We start from the raw sequence: 26286 nt of genomic DNA, 5'->3' as shown, positions 1-26286 counted from the left end.
AAACAAAACAAAAATGACTTGGCTTGACCTCCACTAAAGGATGTCTGTCAAGAATACATGCATTAGGCTCCGTCCTCTGAAGTTACTACTTTATATTAGGAATTAATTTATGCTACAGGTTTGAAGTTGTACGTCTGCTTCTGTAGCATGAAACACTGGAATCAAGCACCTTCTAAATCATACATCCTAAATGTAAAAACAATAGGACGACGGATTTCTCCACTGTGCAGCGAGGCAGCAGGCTTGCATTGTTGCCTGGATGTGGAAGTGGGTGTCCTTTGGTGAACAATTCACAAAGGCTCCGCCGCTGAGAGGGAACGACAGGACGAGCGGTGATGATACACCGAGTTGGCTCCACGCACCGATGACATCACTTCCTTTAAGAGCGTGACAGCTTAGTGCATCATTGCTGTGACAGTCGGACGAGAGCAGCGAGTGGGTGGTCACCCTGGCAACGGCGATGCTGTCATGACCGTCTCCCCATATCCTACCTGACAGTCCCCACTGGCGATGAGCACAGCGCGCACACACACGCACACTCGACAATGCACACACCCACACGTATATTCACAAACATGTTTGTAAAACACACATAGACGTCTACACATGTCTGTCTTTTTTTATAAGTGAGGCGCTCACTCAAACCTTCCCGGAGAACAATGCACATGCCTACACGCCAATGCTCTTTTGGGCATAATTATCTGTTACAAAGAGGACTACAATCTCCCATGGGGTAGAAAGGAATACAGTGAAGATATGCTATAATCTCTGGAGAGAGACAGTGAACACACAAATGCAAAAAGCGCTTTCTGAATATCCACAGAAATAATAAGTATGTATATCCACATCACACAGCAGCAGGTGTGGGCTGAACACATTCAGAAACCCACAGAGATTAAGTTGTTTCATGATAAACAAAGAGTTTGCCTAAAAGTGTACGAGCAGCAGCAGCCACAAAGAGGATTCTGAGAATGATAAGAAGCATGTGTGGTGCACTGCTGTCCCGTCTCCTGTTTACTGCTCACATGTGGTCTGTTGATAACAGCTATGTCCTGGGTCCAACTGACCTGTTTAAAAGACTATAAATAGCGTGTTACAGGCCACGTTCATTGACAGCCCCGTGTATGTAGTCTGTGTGTCGTCCCAGTCCGGTGCTCCGCTCTGACCCAGTTTGGAGCCAGTTGGCCGAGAATTGGTACATTGGCAAATAGGTCACATCTTGAGTCGCAGTCGTACTCAGAGAATGGACAAAGCTACTGTGACAGACAAACTATTGCTTTATATGTTATAAAAACAAATTAATTAGAGGCCATAAAATGTTGTTCACATCTTCTTGAACGAAAGCCATGAAGGAGTGGGCATAGTCCAGGGCCAAGGGATACAGGATGTCTCTGTACGCAGATATTTTATGACTCTTAATAGCCACCAGAGGGCAGACAGGCATTTAAGTTTATGGCATAATGTCTCTGTTTTAATCAATATTATCTCCATATTGACACTTTTATTAAACCTTATCCAACAGTGTCTTTGGTGAAAGGGGGTTCACCTTCACGTGAAGAGAAAACAGGAATCATTCATATGAATCAGCTGGAGCAAATGCTCCGATTTGAGAAATTCTTAAAATAATCCATACTTTTCTCTATTGTTCACTCTGTTTCAGGTTAATTGCAACTATAAGATATCTCCTGCGTCACTGAAAGTCAATTCTCAGTGTGTATGCAAAGAGACACGTTCATCTGACTTCAAGTTTGAAATCAGACTTTCACCTCTAGTTGTATGCGTCTCAAACAACAAGAGAGCTAACCTGGACCACAACACATTTTTGACAACGATCAGACTCACTATGTTGAAGGTGCACTGTGTAGGTAGCAGTGCACGTACCTGATCAGTTGCTAGACAGACAGAACTGCCTCCATTGATCCTCATAAGAGATTATCTAATTATGTATACTGCACACTCATGCCTCCACGTACACACAACTTGTGCATATGTGCAGCATACATGTTCACAATCAAAGCACATCCACTACCTCAGATGAAAAAAAGAAATAACACTGATGAAACTCTTGCAACAGAACTTCAGTCTATACTTAATAAACACTTGAACACGGGCACACACAAACCCAATTCACTGAAAAGGGGTTTGTAATATTCTTATGTGGCTCGTAATAACGCCAAATCACATGCACACACACTCGGATCTCCATTTGGACTTTCTGAACGCGTTAGAAAATAAATTAAAACATGCAGAAATTCCTACAGGTGTGACTGTGCAAGGAGATTACATGTGAATGGCTATTTCAGCTAAGCCAACGCTCAGCAGAGGAGGGAACCAGCTCGTCGGGAAATAATTTAGGATTAGATGGGCTGTCTAATCTCTTTATAGAGGCTGTGCCATCTCAGCAGCATACCTGCCTACCTCTACATCCATGTCATATCTCTGAACAGGAACCGCGTCTTTCTTTCCATATATTATGGACAATATGTTCAGAGACGCCCATGACACGTGTTTCTGTGTGCTGGAGTAGTTGCTGTTGTTCATACTCTGTGCCTTTGGTTGTGACTATTCATGGAGCTGCCTATACACAGTGAGTAAACTCTAAAGTAAAAAAAAAAGTAGTATAATTAGTACATTTGTAGATAAGGAAAAGGTAGCGTGTGAGTTGGGGAGAGCTTTGGTTGTCGTAATGTGTGTGTGCACTGGAAAAAGAGAAAAGAGTTGAAGGACAAGTACTGGGGTCTTTCAGTGATATAACCAGTTTTCTCATTACAGGTAGCCTTTCTAACCTGCAGGGGTTTGTCCTTCAACTGAAACACAAAGAATCCAAACACACAGTTTTGTCATTTTTGTGTGTAGTGTGCAGCCCTCGATGTCCCAGTCATTAGAAAAACTCCTACAAGGACATGCTGGATGTCCACATGTCACCGTGCCCTAGTGAAGTAGAAGCTGAAGTCACACAACTTCACGTTTTAAGCTCAGTCTGGTCCTACACCAAGCAGGTTATGTGATGCCTTTAGCCTCAAATTAGACCACCAGCTGAGGTCTAATAACTGTGAGGTGACTGAAGTCTGCGCCCTGTCCAAAATGTCATTCGTAACGCACATCTCTTCTGTCCTCTCATTTTTCTTACAGCCCAAATCGAAGTTATACCATGCAAAATCTGCGGAGACAAATCGTCAGGTATCCACTACGGCGTCATTACGTGTGAGGGATGTAAGGTGAGGATTTAATACGCCGTTTCATAAATCCGTGTCTCATTTGGCTGAAAGTGTGGTCTTAATCATTGGCAGTTCCTCGTATCTGAAGCAGGGTATTCTTTGTTGACACGTTACCAGGGTTTCTTCAGACGGAGTCAGCAGAACAATGCCTCCTACTCCTGCCCCCGCCAGAGGAACTGCCTCATCGACAGAACAAATCGCAACCGCTGCCAACACTGCCGCCTGCAGAAATGTCTTGCCCTAGGAATGTCCAGAGATGGTGAGGCTGCTTTCACCTACATTTATGTAAACGGTTCTGCAAAAAAAAAAAAAAAAATTTAAATCCTTTGATTTCTACCATTACAACTGGGATTGTGTTTTCTAATTTTGTCATGCCCCTGTTGTATTTTTCCCCATTCAGCGGTCAAATTTGGCCGCATGTCTAAGAAGCAACGTGACAGTCTGTACGCTGAGGTCCAGAAGCACCAGGCACGACTGCAGGAGCAGCGGCAACAGCAGACAGGAGAAGCAGAAGCTCTGGCACGTGTTTACTCGTCCAGCCTAACCAACGGACTGTCAACCCTTAACCACGAAATAGGGGGAACCTATGCCAATGGCCACGTCATTGAGCTACCCAAAGGTGGTCATGGTAATGGAGGAGGAGTCCCTGGGGGATACTACGGGATGGATTCCACCCAGCCATCTCCAGACCAGTCAGGTTTGGACATGTCGGGCATGAAGCACATTAAGCAGGAGCCGGTGTACGACCTGACGCCAGTACCCAACCTGTTCAGCTATGGAGGCTACCAGGACAGTCAGCTGGGGCCCAATAATGCCAGCATGGGGGAGCTGGGTAAGGATTACATTTTGCCCTATTTGCCATATAGATAAAGCAGAAAGGCGGATCATTTTTACATGAATTATCTGCGTGGAAAATTAACCATTACCCACAAAAGTTGTCCTGGAAGAGTGAGTCAGTGTCTTAATCTGAAAGCAGAACAGGAGATCAGACAGGCTTAAACGCAAGCTGACAAGGTGTCATATTACTGTATGCACAGCTCAGGCATATAGCACAAATTAGGATTTCGTTACATTTCAGCACTACTGACTAATTCTAGGGAGTGATACGATAAGTAGTTGTAGTAAGTCTTAGGTCTCACCATGTATGAATTTAGTAGGTAACCTTACCTTAGCAAATATATAATATATATGCCTAAATAAATGAACATAGTGTCTAGAAAATAATAAACAAATCTTAATGAATAATCTCCTCTTCCAGACCGCATTGCTCAGAATATCATCAAGTCTCACTTGGAGACATGTCAGTATACAACAGAGGAGCTGCAGCAGCTAGCCTGGCAGACACATTCATACGAAGAGGTCAAGATGTACCAGAGCAAGGTGAGCTTTCATGTTATTCTCACATACATACTGTGATATATGTCCCACACACTATCATAGTTTAATTTTTGGCTTCTTCTCCCAAACTGCCAAGTATAATGTACATTGTTCCTTGTATGTCTGCATTTAATACACTAATGGTCACTCGTGTGCAATGCTTTGAAAGATTTTACAATACAATTTGCATTGTCTTCTTTACCATATGTCTTTTTTATCAGTGGAAATGACTCTAGTCACACAACCATGTCAGTAATAAAGTTTAGTTTCATTTACTGAAACTAATTTTACTACAGATGTACAGACCATAAATCCCTGAACTGGATTTGTTTGATTCCAGCCAAGGGACGTGCTGTGGCAGCAGTGTGCCATCCAGATCACCCATGCAATCCAGTATGTGGTGGAGTTCGCCAAGCGGATCTCAGGGTTCATGGAACTGTGCCAGAACGACCAGATCCTCCTTCTCAAGTCAGGTGAGTTGACTGGACAGTGAATGTTGACTGCTAGCCTTATCCTTTTATTTTAGCACAGGACACAGACGGCGTTGCTTATTAACTTGAATTTCTCTTTCGGCATTTCAACGTATCAGCTTCAAATCACCACAATTTCTCTCCACGTCTCTTCCAGGTTGTTTGGAGGTAGTCTTGGTGCGGATGTGCAGGGCGTTTAACCCTCTCAACAACACTGTGCTCTTTGAGGGCAAGTACGGAGGCATGCAAATGTTCAAAGCTCTAGGTAAGGCACATGAGCTTTTTCGTCTTGGTAGGAATGTAGTGAAAAAGCCAATTGAGACAGAAAGAAAAAGAGAAAAATTGCAAAGCCCAAAAAGAAAAAAAAATTAAAAATTAAAAACACTCTTCCCTGTGGGTGATTTTTGCACATCAGCACATTCATGACCAGAATAAGTGTAATGAAATTTTCTAATTTTCTGCCTTCTTCTGTGTTTTCCTCCAAGGTTGTGATGACTTAGTGAGCGCAGTGTTTGACTTTGCCAAGAGTTTGTGTTCACTGCAGCTGACAGAGGAGGAGATCGCTCTATTCTCAGCTGCTGTACTAATTTCCACAGGTCAGTGGTCATCCACATTTATATATCCTTAGCCTAATAGCATAATTGCTAATTCATATTTGAACTTTTTTGGAAGACAAGAAAAAACACAATTTTTTAGCAAGCACATTTTTCATTGATGACTTTTAGCAATTATGCTATCAGGCTAATGATGTAATGTTGGAAGCAATGTGCATGGAATATGGTGCATGCATTAAAGGCGCAGTAAAAGAATGAAAGCTTTTGCTCTACCTAGATCGGCCATGGCTGATGGAGCCTCGGAAGGTCCAGAAGCTCCAGGAGAAGATCTACTTTGCTCTGCAGCACATTATGCAGAAGAACCACATGGACGAAGATGCACTGGCTAAGGTAGGCAAAGTCTTTAAAGGGAGATCAAAATACAGAAAACCTTGTCCCTGGCTGTGGTTCATCAGTTTGAATTTTCTCCTCCTTGACCATCTCTCCCTCTCGTCTGGCAGCTCATCAGCCGAATCCCAACACTGTCAGCCTTGTGCACACTCCATACCGAGGAGCTTCAGGCCTTCCAGCAACTCCACCCAGAAACAGTCAACGTCCTCTTTCCACCACTCTACAAAGAACTATTCAACCCTGACCCCAACTCTGCCATGGTCATGCCCAAGTGACTACCTGTGGTCCAAGTGCAACAAATGGCGCCAGCAGAGGACCAAGAAAACAAGACAGCCACATCTGACGAGACAATAGCGTCGACTGTGTCACCATCGTGGCAACCACATATTTCCGAGTTCCCCCAGGCACATTTCAGGCTTGTGGGTGAGGAGTCATCTGCTAAAAACTTAGAGTTACCGCCAACAATACTAGGAATGTCCAGCACTTATCCCATCCCGTTCACCGATACAGTCTGAAGAATGTATATAAAAATGAAACGTGCCCCAAGCCACAACCTGAGTGGGGCTTCCACCTGTCTCCTGAACTGAACTGAACTGACCAGAAATGTACAGACTTTAAGGCATCTAGGAACAATTTTAAGCTGTCAATCTTTTAAAAAATGGGTAAGTTAATTTGATTTAACTTTGAAAAACAAATTGTTTTTTCTTTTTCACATGATGACAATGTGAAGTTGAAGAAGCTGGATGGGGGAGGGAACTGTGGATTTAGAGAAGCTATTGTAGATATTCTTCTAGTGCAGAGAGGATTCCAGTATTACTTCTTGTTCTGTTAAAATAAGTTAGTCCTAATTTAAATATACAGCAGCCCATAGTGGCTGACTATACCTTGTCTATGTGTTTTTATTTTATTTGATAGTTTCTTGTGTACAGAATTTGTAAAGTTGAGACTGTAAAAGAATACTGGGTAAAAACTGGGACTCAATTTGGGTTTTGTTGATATATAGAAGCCTTGTCTGGATTTTGTTCATATGTAAAGAAGGTACGACAGCCTTCTGATCAGAACCTATAGAAATGTAAAGAGAGCATATGAAGGATTTAAAAAGAAAATAATGGGTACTACTTTTCAAGGTGAAGATATATACATAAATATTCTATTTTGAAAGAAAAAGAATCTGGCAGATTTGCCATGCTATCAATCATTTTATTTCTCGCTGCAATAATTAAGTCCAATAAAAGCTGGACTGCTTTCGAACAATCAAACAGAAACAACTAATCAGAAACCAGGACCTCACGATGAACCCCACATCTCTTCCTAAATTCCCTCACCCCACCCTTTACCTCTTATGTACGACCTCCACATGAGATTGCAGCAAATAGAAGTGGATAAAATGTATGAATAAGACACCGCCTCCAGGAAAAAAAAAGCAACACAATCAATTTCACAATTAAATCACTAGTTTCCAATGAGTCGAACTTATAGGAGTACTGTATACCCTCACCTCCCCCCCAACCACTATTTGCACAATCCAATCCATGGATATCAGTCACTCCGGGCTGTGAATATGAAGGACCATTTCTCTAAAGAGCAATAACTTTCACACTGCCTTTCTGATCTTACTCCTCTTCTTTCCTAGTGTTTGTATAGCCAGTTGTTCAAGAACAGGGTAGCAGATTTAACTAGAATGCACTATATTTCTCTCCTAATCATTGATTATGTCTAACAATCATCTCTGCAGACAGTACTCACTCCCCCATACACTCTGCAGTGTGACACAGCGTAATCTGGTGTTAGGACATAAAACATAAAACAGCACTGACTCAAAGATGTGAAGAAATGCACATTAGCCTCCGATGGTCTTTGACACTTTTTGAAGATTTAAAGTACACATTTAAAGCGAAATCATCAAATCAACAATTTATATAGGAAGCTGTGGTAGACAATCATGTGTTTTTTCATAGTAATTCCATAATTCTTAGTTCTTACAGTCATTTTTTGTTGTTTTCTTTTTTGTTAAATCACAAAATTACTGGGCATTTATACAATGAGAACGTGCTGTTACCTGCTGAAGGAACTATTGGAACATCAAGTTTTGAGTGTTTCATCACACTTGCAAAAATCTCAGCTTAACTTAAGCCACGTACCAAAATATGAGACCTTCTACACAACAGTAGCACTGAATTCATTAGGTACTTTTGTAGTTTAATTAGTTTTTGCCGAGCTCAAACAAGGACAGCAGATTTACCTCAACTTTAAATGCTTTGATTAGCGGACTCTGATCTAGTCTCATTTAAGCACTAAAAGTGAGACCATCAATGCACAGTGGCCAAATCTTCGATACCCTATAGACACAGACTAGTAATGTATCTATTACCATTAACAACACAAACATGTTCATTATCCTTCTGTACACGATCTTTTTTTTTACATTTGGAAAACAACACAAAGTGACAGCATGGGGGAGCAAGCACCAATTAATATTAACTCTTAGCAAGCTGCTCACATCCATCTGTTCCACACTGCGTTAGTTCCTCCAGAGTCCAGCATCTTTCCTTGAACCCCCCGACCCCGCCGCAGATCAGAGGCCAGTGTCTCTTAAAGACAATCACTTGCTCATTAAGGCTCGATGCACTACACAGCATCTCTCAGGGAGCAGCTCTTTTTCTGACTTTGCATTAAAAGAGGGTTTAATATTTTTGCAAATTTACAAAAAAAAAAGGAATTATAAAAGAATAACTTTTTAGGATAAACGCGTCATTGGCCGCCAATGTATGCCGGCAATGGAATCTGCCCAGACAAGGCTTTGATAGATGTATGTCTGTGTGTATGTGTGTATAGAGCATGAATTCACTGTCCAGATTTCTTCAGAGCCCATACTACATGACAAGCATCATTGCATAGCACAAGAAGAAAAACAAAAAACTATATACTGTATGTCGGTGTGCTCTTGTCACCGCTCATGTTTACTGCTTATTTTGCTGCTTTTGGGACAGTGAAGGACGTCCAGTAGTAAATTGTGATTCAAGCACAATCATGACACCCCCGGGACAGTGAATTACATCTCTGAAAATGAAGTTTTTGTGTGTGATGTTTTTATTTTCCCTTGTTAGACTGTGAATCAGAGGGGTGGGATGGGGTGGGGCGGGTGTTGTGAGGGAAGGAGGGTGTGCTAGCAAGTACGAGTGGCAACGCAACACTGTAAGTAAGATACTGTAGCAATAAGAACTGGAGGCATTTACTACTGTCATGTTTGCATTGTAAGATTATTTTTTATTTTATTACTATTTACTATTATTATTGTTCTTATTATGACTACTATTCTTCTATTACTATTAGCCTATTGTTGTTCTGTTCTATTTGCATGACGTTTCATTGCAATGAAACTTTTTGTGTTTTCTCTTCTCATGATAATGTGGGTTTCGTGGGAGAGGTTTTGAAAGGGTGGGCAGTGGGTTTAGGGCAAATTCCACTTCAATTTAGTCAGTTCAAAGAATTTTTTTCACAGGCTGAGAGAATTTTTAAATAAAATGCTCTAATTTATACACAACCAATTAAAAATTTGTTGTTGGATTTAAACTTTTTTTCCCCCCCTAACCTCTGAATGTGTGAGTTGGTACAACCAGTCAGGATTCGTCCCTTTCTGAACTGGCCTTATTGAACCGGATCAGAGACCCCTATCCTGCTGCAGGTGGGAGCGATGTGGGGAGGGGAATCTATTCTGAATGTTATGGAGTAGCCTGTTCAGTGTGAGGGGCTGAACACATCATGCGCCTTTACCACTCCATCAACACAGAATGACCACACAGCGCACAATAAAGCAGATCGTTGTTCTTCGCGACGACTTGGGCGAATTGTGCAGACATTTTTAATACACTCGGTTTGAAATGCATTTCCTATACTTAGACAAATACACTCCGAACCTCCTTCTCCCTTTCCCAAGTAAACCTTGTATGAGCATGAATGTGTGTGAGAGACAGAAAAGAGAGTGAGATGATGTTTGCTCTACCAATGCTTTGTAAACTTTCTTGATGCATTACACATGTGTGCAATTGGAGTAGTGTTGAACATGGTTAATTTATTGTTTAGAATGTCTTTGCATCCCAGCAAGAGCAAATAAAACAAAATGTAGCAACCTGTAGCTGAAACCTCAGAGGTACTTTTGCTACAGAACCTCTTTTACACAGGACTGACAAAACTACAAAGCAAAAACAAAAAAGAGACATTTTGTTTGTTTTCAAAGTGCCATAGCTAGTGAGGAGAGAAGGATTGGTGGAGTGGGGCATAGATGCTTTACTGTGTGAGTTTACATGACAAACCAATCAAAAAAAAAAAAGGGGGAACTCCAAGGTAAATGTGTATTTGATTACACTGACAAACGGTTTTTACATTTTATGCTTTTTTCATTTGGCGGGGACTCTGCTGGACTCTGAACTCTGACTTTAAATCCATGAGCTCTACTGCAAAGGTTTCATTTTCACATGAGAATGAAAGAGTGTGTGTGTGTGCATGCATGCATTTGCAATAAAGAGAGCCACAAACACCCATATTTGATGGATCAGACTGGGCTGAAGTTCAGAGCTATGCAGGGGCCTTAGTGAGTCCTCCTCTGAGATGTATATACAATGTGAAGGTCTGAAGTGATTTTTGTTAAATTCTATATTTTATCGCTTTTGTAGACATTTTGTTGTGGGAAGAAAAAAAATAAAAGAAATTTTATGGGTGCATCCTTGACTGTTTTTTCTGACTCACATTTTTTTTTATTTTGGCTAATCATATAACAGTCATCCCAGTAAATGAATGTAATACAAATGTAAAAAGCAATAATTAAGATTTTAGTTAAGACTTAAATAAAATGATCTGTTATTGCTGTATTTCTTAATGACTCGTGAGATACTAGATTTCCTGATAAGAGTATTCTGCAACACTGCCTTCCTCCTGAAAGTCTTTACTTCATACAATGAAAAAATATATTAGCATACTTTGTGCAAATTGCAATAATCCTCATAATATCTACTGACCGCTCTTATAGTGAGAAGGCACTTCTTCATCTCCTTGTTTATACTGCAAAGAAACCAGTGCTAACACAGACACCAACAAAAGTGTTTCATGAAAATATCAGTCTAAGAAAAAGTGCATGTGCTTTCTTTTCCCTACTTCCCAGTTGAAAGGTTATATCTGGGTTTCATCGTCTTCTTCTTGTTTCTCCGGCGTCGGCTCTGCCTCGGTGTCGATCTCGCGGCTGTCCACATGCTTCCTTAAATCTGAGCAACAGAAACATCAGTTAGCGACATGTCGCTCCAATAACTCAGTCATTACCACAAGAAAGAGAATACTGACAGGCCTGGGAGGAATCCATGCATCCAGCATGAATAATTTGGTTTGATTTGTTGGAGAAATCTTGGAGAGGACACAAGAAGAGGAAGAGGAAACACAACGCACCTTTGAAATATCAAAACAACTGTGTCTGAATGTTTGTGTTTGTGTGTTTGTTTGGTGGGCTTGTTTGTTTTTGAGCACAGTTTCTTTCCGCGCAGTTATCCTCTAGATGCCGGTATCATGTCTACCCAGAGACGTTAATTAATAGCTAATCAAAGCTAATGTCTCAGCAGCACATCGCCAGCACAAAGACATGATTAATACGTAATCAAAGGCCGTGCAGCACAACGCACAAAGCAGGGCCCACCCCCATGCCTCAAACATTACTGTTGTTATAGAAATAAACGAACACTCGCGGCTTAATTAGCCGGCTGTTGGGTGTGTGCTGTCTTCATTTCAAGTTGTTGGGGATTTCTCTCAGAGCCAAGTTGGCCTCCTGAGTGACGACACAGAGGTGACACACAAATACATGCATATGCACATGTACACAAGAGGAATAAATACACAGACAAAAAAATCCTCTGTTGATGCTGCTCCACATGCCAACTTGACAACAACTATTTTTGAATGTCTATAACATTAATATGTTCTCTGACTCTTTCTACAACTCTGCGACAGTGATTTTGTACATTTCTGACCTGTTAGGCCCAGTCTGCGGCAGCTGATGCTGCAGGAGTGTTTCTGCCGGAAACCAGTGATGGCAGCATCTCCGAGGTTGTCAGCACCAAAAAGCATCTCACCCCTGTTACCGCTGCAACAAGGCCAGAGAACACAGTTGACTAAAATGTGATATAATCACAACATGATGGATGAAACAAGTTTGCATTGATAATATTTGATATATAACAATAGTAATGGTTAATGTACCTTTGGTCATCTGCCATTATGACTGTTGGATCAGTCAGGATCTCTCCTACCCCTACCAAGAACAAAACAAAGAAATGAAAAAAAAAAATAACAGCATGCAAACAAACATACACAGGCATGCCTCACGCACAGACAAATGACTTGCCTTGTATATCGAGAACCAACATATCTTTGCATGAGTACTCATAGGTCCAGTGGGAGAAAGCAAGCAGCATTTCCTCCAGTGAACAGCAGGGGGTGATCTCTTCTCCTGTGTTGTTGTTATATTTCCTGAAGTCACCAGACACGTTCCTCTCAATAGTCATCCACTGACCATTAGAATGCCAGAGGACCAGTGATACATCTAGAAACCTGGTGGACAGACACCAGAAACCAGAAAGACCCTTAATACAAACAGACACACACAGACACGTGCATATACTACACCATATATATATAAAAAAAACACACCTTGGTGAATGGTGCATATCCTCAGGTTTGATCATGTTAAACACCTGCATCATCTTCTGGGCTGCTCTCTGCTGCTGGATTTCCTTTCAAGATGGCAAAAAGATATTAATCATGACATTCTAGCTAAATTAAGCTACAGTTCAGTGATTCCTTATGCGCACTACAGTGATTCTTGGCACACTCACCCTTAAGCAAAGCTGCAGTGCCGTGCTGCCATGGAAGTACCTCTGCCAAGCCCGAACCACATCTGGTTTGAAGGCTTTAACTACATATACGTGGCCAGGTTTGAGCACTTCCTGTTCTGCCCAGGTACACAGCATCCTGCAGCCCTGCCGGAGACCCCCGTCCAGGGAGCCCTCTTCACTGGAGAGGGGCTGCAGCATGGCAGACTGGCCTCGGGATGACCAGGAAGAGACTGAGCTGGATCCAGGATTAGAATCAGACGGTACTTCCTCCAGAGAGTAGACACTCACCTCTTCACCACCTGCACAGGATGTGGGGGACAAGTTTATTGTCGAGTAAAACAACAGTAATAGAGGGAATAGAGTGGATGCCAAACTAAAAAAATTACCTAAAATGGAAACAGGGGTGAAAGGGATGGTCTGGGCCAGCCTCATCAGATTGTTTCTCTCCACAGCTGTTAACAAAGAGACACATGTGTCAAAAGTATTCAAGAATAAACACTATGGTATCACTATAAAACAAGGTTAACAGATGATAAGAGATAGAAATCCCCTTTTGGGTTGTAGTGTGCCAACATTTCTTGTGTTGTGCATTTCAATACCTGAATAGTGTGGATACAAGTTGTCGGTGGATTGGAATGAGGAGCTTTTGGCTGCAGCAAGAAAAATAAAGGGAAATCGCAAAATATTACTATTTCAACATATTTTGGGGTAGATTTATTCAAGAAGGAAGATCAAAAGTACCTTCAGGGGCAATTCCACTCTGTAAACTGCAACAGAGACATGAATAATGTTATGTAGTTATTACAATGACGTGTCATGAGAATAAAGGTTATTCTGGTAGACCGGACTTACGAAGATTTCCGACTCACAGACATGACCCAGCTGTTCCATGCTGAATGAGTGGGGCTCCGCATTTCCTAAAGGTCATTATAGATAGGTCTGGTTAATCATACCAGTACGACTGACATGTTATAGACATGTTATGTTTATGCCAAAAGTATGTTTCTACAGTTTACCTGATGGCAAGTCACCTGTTTCGGCAGCAAATTCGTGGGTTCAAAATCTGAAACGAAAACACACAACACATCACTCTTGGTAATAATTCATTGAATATATTTATACTGTGCTTGTTTCTTGACCTTTATGTTGGGCTGGTTTGCATAATTAAATGCAGGCTAAACAAACAGGCTGCTCCTTTTCACTACTGTCTAAATCTCCACATGCCCTTCTTGAGATTTAACTGGATAATATGTATTTAGAGTTTCTGGCTATAAGGGCTACTTACTGATCTGCCATGTACTCAGTCTAAACAGGGAGCACTTACTGAGCTGACTGAGGCTGGTTGAAGCTGACCAACATGTAGGTTCTCCTCTTAACTTCTGTCGTTTTCTCCAGGACATATCAGACTGCATGGTTTTCTGTGTTCCATAACAAATAAAGAGAAAATTGGATTTTCTTTTTTTGTTCAGTCAACAGGATTTCTGTTTTATGATACACGCAGTGTTCAGTGCCTTACGGAAACATTGTCTAGATGGCTCTCCTGTATCTTCACTGTCTTCCTGCTCTGGCCTTTGACTCTGCTGTCCAGGACTTGAGTGAAGTCGGAGGACTTGGACCACTCTGCAGAAACAATGACAAACACAATCTATTAGAGTGCCTCTATGCTTGAAAACACAGAGGTGCACTGGGTACACATGAGTGGATACAAAGTAGTTTTTTTAATTAGAACAAGGTTTTTTCCTATTTTTCTCATGGACAAGACACAGATAAAAGGAATAACGCACACCTGAATAATCAATGACCTTTTATAATATTAATATCTTGTGCTTATGCACAAATGAGGTCAAGATCTGAATAAAATATATATAGATGCTTATCATAGACATATCTGAGCTAATGCACTCTCTTTTGTTCTGGACCATCAGCTTGTAATAAATATATTTTTCTCGTGATCACATTATCAACTACAACAATACCTTGGCTCTTGCTGCCTTGTAGTGATTTGTTGTCCTCAGAGTTCCTCCCCCCTTCGTCAAGAGAAGGAAATGAGCCCCTCATAGGACTGAGTCGTGCACCAGTGAAAGTCATATTCTCCATACTGGATGACAGAGACCTGCAGTAGCCATATGGCAGGTCTCTGGACTTATGCAACTCTCTGGAAGATTCCCCAGCTCCTCCCAATTGACTGGAATATCTGGATCGAGAACTTGGTTCACCATCATCGGGAGAAAAGGCCGGATTGATGAAACCCTCAGAGATGTTTCGTGGGACAGACAGAAGGAAAGTATTGCTAGAGGTTCTGCACACATCTATATTAGGCTGTGCACTTTCCTCCTCTCCCTCTGCTTCATCTTCCTCCTCTTCTCCCTCTTCCATGGAAGTTTCCTCCTGATTGGGATACAAGTACGGGTCACGTGTCCAGAGTTTATGATGTGGTGACTCCAAGCCTCTGGGAGAAAGTGGAGACCCACAGCGGGATGGTTCATAGGACTCACAGGAGGTCTGTTCCCTAACACCACTAAAATGAACTCCACCACCGTAACTGGGAAATAAGGACGAATGGGACGCAGGTCTAGAAACTTCCAGCCAAATCTCAGTAGGAAGGTCAACAGCAGCAGACTGTGGAAAAAGTGACAAACAAAGCATTTTAAACTGAAGAGTAAATATATTGTTCAGGCCTTCAAAGGACATGGCAAAAATACTTCCTCATCCTCATTTTATCCACATTGTGTCATGGATATTAATAGGAAATGACAACATACGGGAAACATTCAGTACCTCCTTTGCCGTGTCCTTTTCCTCATCAGTCAGTCCATGACTTCCTCCAAAGCTTTTACTGGTGTCTACATGGCGCTCCTGTGATGCCAGCTTACTCGCCGCCAGAGTGTAGCCCTTTAGCAAAGAGGGCGGCGTACTTTTACACGACTTGGCCGTCAGACGCCGCATACTAGGAAGATCAGAGTCTGCTCTGTGTCTGTGTGGAAGGGTCCAACTGTGAGGGAGAACGTGCTGGGATGCCGTGAGGACTCGACACTGCGCCAGGCGTGCCTCCTCCTGATGCAGGCTGTCGGACGCAGAGAGCAAAGTGAGGGTGTCCACAGCCAGCGCTGAAAGGTCCTGCAGTTGTCCCAGCTGACAGTCTAAGTCTGACAGGCTGTCCTGAATGAAGTTGACCTTCTCTGAGACCTCACCGACCATCATGAACATCTCCTCTGCTCTGGTGGAACAAAAGTTGATAAAGAACACTTTTACAGATTTGTAACATGTTTTTTTTTTCTCATTTAAAGTACTTTTTTCCTTGTTATATTCCAAATATCATAGCTGACAAAAACAACGTATACTCACTTCACCACTAATTATTTTGCATAATTTATATTGTGTGTAAAATAAGAGTTTCTACGGTCAAAATTATGCACACAGGCTCCTTTAGTTTCTTCTTAGATACATGAGTCTCTATAGCAATTGTTTTTGTCCCAACACACAAGCTAGGAAAGTATTAACTCTGATATCATCCTGTGGAAAGACCCTAGAGAAACAATTCTAAAAGGCCCAAGAGTTGACCTACACCTCTTTATATAAATCAACAGAAAATCAATCCAACCTCTCAGCTGTGGCTCTGATCCTGTTGATCTGACTACTGTGGACACCTGCGCTCTTTTCATGAAAGTAGGTCTGTACACATCTCTCCTCAAACTCATTGAGCTTCTTGCGATCCTCATGGCCCAAGTTGAGCTCTGTTGAAGACAGAAAAAAAGATACTTAATTGATTTGTATGATAATAAATGAATGTGTTTGTTTAATCCACAGCATACACACTGGAGTACTCACTAAGTCCAGAGACTCTCTCCTCCCGCTCACTGTCTCCACTAAACTTCCTGTAGATGGCTCTCAATCCTAGAGCCAAGTGACTGAGGAGGATAAGAGGCGGGGGCAACCATGGTCTCTCCTGAAAGGTCATTATGTAGCGATACCGGTTGTACTTCCACAGTTTGTTGGATGTTGATGCCATGTCAAAGTAGATGTTGCTGTTGAGAAAGAGTATTCTTTATTTTGGTCCTTCCACGGTAAAAATCAATTTTTTTTTTTCTTTTTTTCAAAATTAACATGCTTACTTAAAAAATGCAATCAGAATGTTGACCATGATGATGTACTGGACGAACATGTAGACTGCCTGGAGGAATGGCATAAGAAAGGATGCAGGAGCACACGGCTCGCCATTTTCACATGCTGTCGATGCAAACAGACACACAAACTTACACCAGTCTCACTCAAGAACGTCATTATCAATGGAAATAAAGGAGGATATCAAGGAGTGTCTGATCTGGGGTGGAGGGTGTCTGGTCTGGTCCAGGTGGGTGCTACACGTCTAAGTAACATCCACACAAATGTCAGGTCCAAAAGATTCTCAGCAGAACATTGAATTGTCACAAGATGGCTAATGTTATTTCCATCTGTTATTTCTTCTGCCAGTGGCTTTAATGTTATGTCTGACCGGTGTATATTCTATTGTAGGCATAGTTTATGGTCCAATTAGTCTCAAAGTCCAAAAGAAAAGTCCTAAAGATTTTTCTTCTCAACAGAGTTGTCTGGAGGCGACATTTACTGACAAAGCCTCATTCCAGAGGACGTATGTAATGATATACCTGAACCCTGATAAGCTCTTCATTGTATGGGGTGAGTACATACAGAGAGACATAGTTACATGCTTTTCAATATACTATTCACATTCATTTTAATATTAGGCCTACTTGTTTTTACAGTACTATTGTACTGTAAAAACAGTATTTCTAAATTGTAAGCCACAACTAAAAGGAGGAAAATTACTAATTTGGAATTCATTTGTTTATACCAAAACTTTTGCTTCAAACTTTCTTGACAGATAAATGATATCTTGTGCACATGCAGCATGAACTGTTGAATAAACTAAAGTTGTCTTGAAACAAATAGAATAACTGCGACTCCAGTAACCTTTAACCTACAGACAAAAATAAACTCTAAAACAAAGGTGCAAGACTGTCACACTGTTCTCATGTGACAGAGGCTAAGTGGCAGTTTAACCTTGCGGGATTCTGCCATTAAGCACCTCCGGCTAAGAAACTCGGGGCAACACTACAAGCATCAAGGTTAAATTCTCTTGCTTTAAACAAACACTGGTTAATAAGTATCTTGTGTATTTTATAGAACCACTGACGATCTATCTCTCCTGCGTAGACCTCTCCATATATCATCCAGTAGGGCTGGAACACTATGTCTCGAGCTAGGCCCCAGGACGGCTCCTCATCTGGTGACAGGATGGCTTTCCTGGACACCCCGAAGCTCAGCAGCACTATTGCCATCATCACCACGATGAAGAACATGTTACTAGTCTGGGCAAACACAGAGAGAGGACAGAGAGGTGACTTGACAAACGCTTTCTTCCTCTCTGGTGAGTGTGGCACGGTGTCGACCTACCATCTTTGTGATCATGGTGAGATAAGGGCCGGCGTGCTGATTGACAGCCAGCAGATCCAACACCTTGATGAACCAGAAGATGATGTTGAGACAGTAAGAAACGCGTCCTGCTGTCCGGTAAGGATCAGCCTGCCAACGCATTGCTAGTCCAGCCAGGAAAAGGAGGATGGCAACAAAATCTGATATGTTCCAGTACTCTGAGAACCAAATCTTCAGCTTCTGGCTCAGCTTCCTCGGCTCAGACATTAATACCTTATTAAGAGGAATATATTGGGATACATCAGATTATGTAGGATGTAACGGTATCATTCAAGAATTGCTTGAATAAAAATTACATCTGATTTCATTACTGCATTGCTCACCTCTCTGGTTTTCTCCACTGCAGTGGACAAGATGTAGACTATGACCAGCCACTCCTGAACACTGGGTTGATCATCCATCTTCACCAGGACAACGTAGGAGAATAACATCAGAAAAGCCAGGTAGGACATCTAAAGTTGAGAAAGAAAATAAAAGATCAGAATGATATACATAAAACACACATGCTGCATAAAGGACAGGGCATTTATATAATTTGTTCACTAATACGACATAATGGTAGACGCCTACTGTGTGAAACCAGAACTTGACAACGGGAGCCGTGTAGAAATCATAGAGTCTTGTGATCCAGGACAGACACTGCACAGTGAGGGAGGGCATCGGTTCTAAGACAGGATCGTGACACTTGTCACGGAAAGAGGCGCCTCGCTCTGCATCCTGACTGCCCTATGAGAGAAGAAGAAAGTAAGGCAAGAGAAAGAACTGCTGATTAGACAAGTGTGACACTAAGGCTATTTGTTCTGCACTGCCAGTGCACCACACTGGGCACTTTACCATGTGATCGGTTCCCTCGGTGGCTGGTGCTGACATGACAGAGTCAAGTCCAAACAGCATTGTCTCATGGGTCTGTGGTACATGGCACATTTCAGCTTTGCTTTTAAACTCCAGTATGAAGATGGCAGGGGGCATAAGAAGGCTCAAAACTATCTGTAACAAAGAGATAACAAGTGTGTCATGTTGTATAAACTATTTAACTATCTGGAAAATGAAGCCTGACTATACTAAACATGAGCTTAATTAAGCGAAATGTTTAGTTAAAATTGGGTCAAATGACAAATGTTTATGCAAAAAAACTAACAAAAAAACAGATAAATTTACATTTCATCTATTTTTTTCTCACATCTTCCTCAATGTTTACCTTCAAAAAGGAGTTTTTTCTCATGTTGAGTGGACCACTCCAGAGATCTGTAAGGAGGGTCTGAGTGCAGGAGTGTGAGACGAACGGTCTATGACACGAGGACACAGCCATCTGTAGACAGGTGAAGCGACTCCAGGCCTCCATCTCAGACGTCAGCAGCTTCATAGCCATTTGCTCGTTCTGACGAAAGGCACAATCTAACACGTCCACTGCCAGCTGGCCAAACTCACTGAGACATAGAGACAGTCATTCAAACAGTTACATGAGGAAGTCCTTAAATATGAGTCCAAGATACTTAACCAAGACAATAAAAATAAAAACATAAAAATGCAGAACAGAAACACAAGTAATAAATGCAGCTCACAGATTATATACTAAAACAAATGACACATAAAGCCGTCAATTTTCACAACAGTTACTCACAGTGAATATGTCCTGAATCGCTCCACAATGTTGTCGTCCATGCTGCTCAGTCGTGCCTCAAAGGCCATGGAGCGGTAAAGTTTACAGGCCACAGTCGCACGTGCCAAAGCTTCTTCACCGTGTTGCCAAAGGAACAGTGCCATCTGCTGCCGCTGCTGAAGCACAGCCCACACAAACAGGTCGTTGAAGTTGAAAGGAACCAGCAAGGAAGCATCTCCGAGGCCTGGAGTCTCTGACGTCTTCTTCTGACTGGTCCCAGGTGACGCTTCTTGATCCTAGATGGCAAAGTACAAATAGAAGAATTGATAATGGAATAGAAATTTGTTAGGGCAGACACACTACCAGCACAGCGGTAAATATAAATTACATAGAAAAAACATTTCTCACTAACCTTACGTTTGTAGGGCTGAGCAGTTCTAAAGAAATGCAGGTCCTGGAGACTTCGTCTCCTCTGAGAGTTTGCAATCAGTCCACGTCTGTTGTTGGAAAAAGAGCCAGAACTGTCCAGTTTGCCCTCCTAAAAAACAACAACGAGAGTATATTATAAGTGGGAATTCAAAAACAAGCTTGGTCAAAGATCGTGCAGGGCATTTATTAAAACACAGTGGATAAAATAAGACTTGTATCAATTAGCTCACTTTGTCCTGCATGCGACTGTATGCTGCTCTGAAGTGTTTCCGTGTGTAGGTGCTTCGATAAGCTCCTCCAATGAGGTATTCTATCACCAGGCCCATGTCAATGAGTGAAAGACGGTAACCTATGGGAAGAGAAGTCTACACACACACAAACACAGATGTAAATGTGGCTGCTGCAGCAAAGATGTATCAGTATCTATATGGATAAATGCTCCTCAGCTCAATATCCTGAATTAAAAAAAAAAGAATCCGTAAACAATGATTTTTGAAATGTATATAATATAATATAATATAATATAATATAATATAATATAATATAATATAATATAATATAATATAATATAATATAATATAATACAACTCGCCTGTTTTGCGTCTTCAACAAGGTGATGCAGGAAACGTCGGGTCTGCCCCTGTGGCTGTGGAGAGAAATTAGTATTATTATTTACAAAATAAAATAAAATCCACTGGCTACTTTTTCAGTGCATTTGCAGATGTTATATACAGAGAGAGTTCTGAAATGTTAACTTGTTTTTTGGAGGTGCTTATTATTCCAGAGTTATGAATAAGTAAACAGACTTTAATACACAAAACACAAAAGCAGCGTGGAGAAAGCCAAGTGTGAATGCATGACAAAGAGCTCTGTGATTTCAGAAGCTTCCTAGAACAACAACTGGGAAATGGATGCAATTGACCACGTAACACAACGCAAAACACTTACAGAGGATTAATGTGATTTCAATCAAAGCCACAGTTTGGGAATTTGTGTTTCAAGAGCAAACAAAAGAAGTGAATTTCAGGGGAAAACAGAAAAGAAAATAGCAAAGGAAGACACACAAAACAACAGTGGACTGGAGAAGGCGTTGTCTGACAAACATAACTCAGTAATAGCTTGTTTAGTTTCAGTACATTCGACATAGATAGATAAAAAATATTATAATAACCATGTTGTAGAGTTCTTCCAGACGATCCACAGTGAGGAAGCGGCTCATGGTCATGCCATTGTCAATCAGCATTTTAACAAAACTAACCCGGTCCATCACCAGAGCATCCAGCATGGCTTGCTCCAAGGACCCCACCTACACAATAAATAGAAAAATTTATATTGAGATTGAATGCATTGATGGCTCGTATTTGGACAACAACTGGAAGTAGTAATTCTCCTCATCAGTTTCACCTGCCAATGCTGTCCATACACCAGGACGTCTTTTTGTGCGATGTCAGCTCTGTCCCAAGCTAAAGCCATACTTAGTTGCTCTGCAGGACTGGCCTTGGTGCCTGTTTGTTGAGTGAAAAACACACAACAGCACTTAAGAAAGGCTAACACATCTTTGTTCGTTCTGGCATTTTGACTCAGCGGAACAATAACGATTGTTAAGGCTTGGACCTAGTCAATCCACAAAGAATGTAGCAACTGTTAATGTTATCAGTTAAGTAAATTATCCCAACCAACAGGAGAAAATAATTACCCTTGAGAGTAGTAGTCAAGATGGCCGCATCCGGTGCCATCTGGTCGTCTGACTCTGGGTCAAAGATGGTTATCTGTTGTCCAGAGACATAGTGATTGAGTTCCCTGTGTCAGTAGCAAACACACGCATTCCTAAACGCTGTTTTACTCACAGACTGTCTGTGATCCATGCACTGCAGGAGGAGAGTGTAGAGGTGAGTGGCTTCTGTCCTCTCCACTCCAAACACATCTCCAATCCTCACAAGGAAATCCTCTTTAATGTCAGCCTCCAACTGGCTAAAAAAACATTTAAAGTCGCATTTCAAAAGTCACAGTGTAGTGTCTGTGCGTTCCAAAGAATATATCAAAGCAAAAGAGTGTGCATGACTAAGTCCACCCAACCTAAATCATACTTAACCATTAGTGAAACGACTTCTGTTTCAGTGGTCTTTAAATAGCTGGTACATAAAGTATAGAATACATCATATAACATACCTGTCCATAGCCGTCTGCTTGTGCAAAAAGGCGAGCAGGTCTGCTGCCCTGCCCGACCCCTCAAACACAAACACTGGCACAGGGGGAGCACTGCTGACATACTGTAACACCGTAGAAACAATGGCAGGACCTCCTTCCACCACCACACATACTGCAGGCACTCCTTGGTTCAGACCTACAGTGAAAGCAAGGAGAGTCACACATAATCCTTGTGCTTTCTGTATGCATTGCACACAAACACACACACAGGCTCACGGGGATGTATCTTCTGTAGCTGGATGTGCTTCTCCAGCTTCCTCCTGAGGCCCTGCTGACAGCCGTGTTTCCCCAGCGTTCCGTCATCCACCAACAGAAAGTGGGAGTGGAAACCGTTAAGACAGGACCTCTTGCTCAAAGGGTTCCCCAGCGGCTGGTAGGGCCTGAAAACCTAAACCAATGTGGAGTTCATTTCAGTTTCAAGTATATAACACGTTGGAAACATGTTTTCTGTGTCGGACTGGCAAGAAAACACAATTTTAGTACTGACATCTCTGCCTATGAGGTCCGTGTTGTTGTCAATCGCTCCCCACGGTGTAATGCCAACTGTGTTTCTCGTCCTCAGCTCATGTCCTCCAAATATTTTCACTGCCTCGCCTACATACTTAGACACACCTAGAGAGCATGTAAAGAGCAGCTGAAAGAACAGCAAATACACATGTACAAACAGCATGATGTTACACCTCACATGTTAGGCATGGGGAAACTATGATGAATGCACTAAAATCCAGAATAGATCTACTTGCACAGTGCAAAAAAATACATACTTTTATATGGTATACAGAAATGTGCTGAAGGCCACGTAAGAGAGTCATACAGACTCCTGCTTTGTGATACATACCTGTATTGATACCGTCAGTGAGTATCCACGCCCCTGTGCTGAGGGCAGCAGTGATCAGCCCTTTGCTAAACGCCTGCTTGACTTTAGGGGGTAAGTTAAAGTTTTCTGAGCCTCCGTGGATAGTCAGCAGTAGCTTAGGTCTCTCCATCTGCCACTCCCTCAGCATCAGCTGGAGAAGCGCTTCTGGCTTGGAATCCACAGCCACACGAACATACTAGAAAAATATAAGAAACTCTACGTTATTGTTGCTGAAAGTTGCAAATTTGATTTTTTTGTCTCTACTGTAGATAAGGCATGAAATCCCAGGTAAAATTGGCTTTTTAATTTTCAATGGAAATGGAGCAAACAGGTAATACATACAGTTAGTAAATGTACGTACCTTGGCCCGACAGACACGGGTGGCGGTATCTTCGAAATCTACAGTCCCATAGGCGTTTGTGGGACTGGCCTTGGTGTGGCGCTCTGTGGACCAGTCTTCTTCCACATCCTGTCCAGTACCAGTATAGAGGGAAACTGGAGGAAGGGAATCTTGCCAAGAGTGTTCCCCCATCAGGCGGCCACAACAACATCTAACCAGTACAAAATAATTAAAGGCATGCATGGAAAGAATTGGTAACAAGAAGTGATAGTAGGAGCAAGGGTTTAACTAAAAATATAAAAAATTCCCACAATAAGAACAGTAGAACTTCAGTGAAATAATGGGTGATATGACAGTGTATGGTATGAATCCACACATAAACACACAGTACATAAACTGTACCTGATCAAGTTTTGGCATACTTGGCATAGTGGAACACATCTGTAAGAAACAGGAAATAACACATTATCAAAGAATCCACATGGATCCTATTCCTGGAAGTAAGGGCCGAATGCCAAATAGTTCTGCTCTCAGAAAAATGCAGTCTCCAAACACTGCTGTTAATGTTGTACTTTGTTCCAATAAAACAATCCAATCCTGACTTCTTCTGAGAATAGCGCAAGCTCACTCTAAACAACTAACAACCATCACGGCAATGAGGTTCGGGTTTACCTGTGTAGGTCACAAGACGAGGGGATAAACTTCACGCACTCTCTCCTGTAGAAGGTTTCCTCAATCCACGACTTTCGAGACTGGAATAAGGAAAAAAAAATGTTTACTTAAAGCACACAGATCCTGGAGCAGTCAAGCACTACGTTCTCAAACTCATCCTCCGGCAAGAAAACACACTAATCCTGGCAAAAATGTAATCAGTGACCTTCTCGGTGAAGCTCATTATAATGCCGGCAGCGATCTACACACTGGACACTCAGGGAGCTCAGTGTTGCTCCCTCCCCGTCATAGAAACCTGAACTGCACTCTTCCACAACACTGTCGGGATGTGAGCTTTACGAAGCCAGTCTTCACTCAGCTTCTTTTCTTCATGCTTCCTCTGGTTTTTAAAGGTCTGTGCTCCATTTCCCAGCAAGGTTTAACAATGGCCTCGCTCAGAAGAGCACTGTTGGTAGGAAACATACAAACATCCCTTTCCTGAGATTAGCCCAGACATGGACGGGGGAGCTGGTGCACTCCCTCCCTGAGTCCGATTGTGTAAACACTAAACAGGGTAGCAGATGAAGCTCAAGCCTTTGTTTTTTTTTTTCCTTCTTTTTACTATGAATAGATGTCTTTACAGACAGTAAACCTCAGAGGTTTATTGTCTGTCACAACTTTAAAGGTCCTTCCCTTTATGGGGTAATTGAGATTTATGATGATAAAGTTAAATATCTAATCAAAGACAAATCTTCAAGAGGCAGCATTATTGATAATTTAGAAAAATCAACAACAATGCGTTGTCTAAATGTGTGAAGTTAAAGTGTTATGCTCAGCAACACGTACAAATGTGTTGTATTAATGTATACAAATGTATTAATAATGTAATAATAATAATAAAAATAAAAATAACATAGACATAGACATAGACCAAAAAACATAGACCTAATTTAATAAGGGTCTAATTATCTCAGCCAATTTCTTGCAATTAAAGCAACGGTTGTGGTTGATTATGGTAGAATTTTTTATTTATTTATTTACTTTTTTAAGAAGCCTATAATAAATAGAAAGTCGAGTAAACTGATTTAATTCAACTAGTATTTGATCAGGTAACATTATATTTAGCTAAGTTACCAAAGATGTGGTTCTTTTAGTTATTTTAAAATCACAATTAAACTTTGCTAACCTTAGCTAATCGCTAACGACAGCTAATTAGTAAATGAATAATCCTGAAACGTCTGTCTTTGCAAACACTCGCTGGAAATAAGCTGAACTTCAGTAAATAAAAGTGTTAGTAATAGTTGCATGACTTACCATGGTTGAAAACTTGGGTGGAAACCAGGTTACAAGCCTAACAAATGTTAACATTCAAGTTGCACCTCTTCATCATTGCTGTCCTGACAAGGACTGACTGTCCTTTTATCAGCCGCTGGTCCAAAGGGCAGGTCGAGCCTTTCCAAGAAGCCTTGAGGAGTTCATGATCTCCTCCTTCAAACACAGAAGGGACTGTTTCACCTCCTGAGCTGGTGATAGTGTGTTCAACATCCCACTCCTTTTTTTTTTTTTTTTTTCCCCACAAGTAGCAAGATGAGGGTGTTTTGTGAAAGTAGACGTCTGACAATTATTATTATTTTTCTTTTTTTCAGCCCTTTCTGAAGCACACACAGCCAACTGGAGGATCACATCACCTGCTAATACTCAGTATTTGAAACTGGCCCTTGTTCAAAACAACACTCTTTGTAAACACCTGGACCACATCTGCTTTTGAAGGACAGACGATGACATCTTTTTATATAGAGTACAATTAGCTGCACAAAAAAAACAAACA

At 41.6% G+C, this 26286-nt stretch overlaps 2 protein-coding genes across 4 annotated transcripts in view; one reads left to right on the top strand and one right to left on the bottom strand.

Moving 5' to 3' along the window:
• The window catches only part of rorb (RAR-related orphan receptor B), a 21981-nt gene extending 11251 nt beyond the window's left edge, over window positions 1–10730 (top strand). Inside the window, exons 2-10 of the mRNA XM_047591105.1 lie at window positions 3133–3218; window positions 3336–3477; window positions 3619–4050; window positions 4477–4598; window positions 4936–5068; window positions 5223–5330; window positions 5551–5661; window positions 5897–6009; window positions 6120–10730. Of these exons, the coding sequence (XP_047447061.1) occupies window positions 3133–3218; window positions 3336–3477; window positions 3619–4050; window positions 4477–4598; window positions 4936–5068; window positions 5223–5330; window positions 5551–5661; window positions 5897–6009; window positions 6120–6284 (1412 nt within the window). The 3' untranslated portion in view covers window positions 6285–10730. The remainder of the gene's footprint in view (window positions 1–3132; window positions 3219–3335; window positions 3478–3618; window positions 4051–4476; window positions 4599–4935; window positions 5069–5222; window positions 5331–5550; window positions 5662–5896; window positions 6010–6119) is intronic.
• On the bottom strand, window positions 10062–26286 carry trpm6 (transient receptor potential cation channel, subfamily M, member 6). 3 transcript variants are annotated; one of them, XM_047591103.1, is made up of 40 exons: window positions 25773–26286; window positions 24480–24559; window positions 24210–24248; window positions 23829–24018; window positions 23450–23663; window positions 23099–23223; window positions 22828–22999; window positions 22573–22747; window positions 22251–22374; window positions 22100–22172; window positions 21808–21908; window positions 21575–21709; window positions 20996–21049; window positions 20634–20768; window positions 20387–20512; window positions 19996–20270; window positions 19573–19801; window positions 19209–19361; window positions 18945–19100; window positions 18698–18826; window positions 18336–18587; window positions 18076–18250; window positions 16997–17111; window positions 16713–16909; window positions 16486–16618; window positions 15663–16101; window positions 14861–15503; window positions 14401–14504; window positions 14209–14302; window positions 13916–13947; window positions 13737–13801; window positions 13626–13651; window positions 13484–13534; window positions 13271–13336; window positions 12885–13183; window positions 12700–12782; window positions 12395–12600; window positions 12250–12301; window positions 12021–12133; window positions 10062–11267 (listed from the first exon to the last, which is right to left on the bottom strand). In XM_047591103.1, exons 1-40 carry the CDS (start codon window positions 25824–25826, stop codon window positions 11176–11178), a joined length of 5976 nt encoding a protein of 1991 aa, XP_047447059.1. In that variant the 5' UTR covers window positions 25827–26286; the 3' UTR covers window positions 10062–11175. The 3 variants fall into 3 exon arrangements, with proteins under 3 accessions (XP_047447059.1, XP_047447058.1, XP_047447060.1); XM_047591102.1 differs by having other exon boundaries at window positions 13901–13947; window positions 25773–26284; XM_047591104.1 differs by lacking the exon at window positions 25773–26286 and adding an exon at window positions 24685–24943 and having other exon boundaries at window positions 13901–13947.

The sequence above is a fragment of the Mugil cephalus genome, chromosome 8, assembly GCF_022458985.1.
Source record: "Mugil cephalus isolate CIBA_MC_2020 chromosome 8, CIBA_Mcephalus_1.1, whole genome shotgun sequence".
Taxonomy (NCBI): Eukaryota; Metazoa; Chordata; class Actinopteri; order Mugiliformes; family Mugilidae; genus Mugil; species Mugil cephalus.
This window is presented reverse-complemented; position numbering and strand designations above follow the sequence as displayed.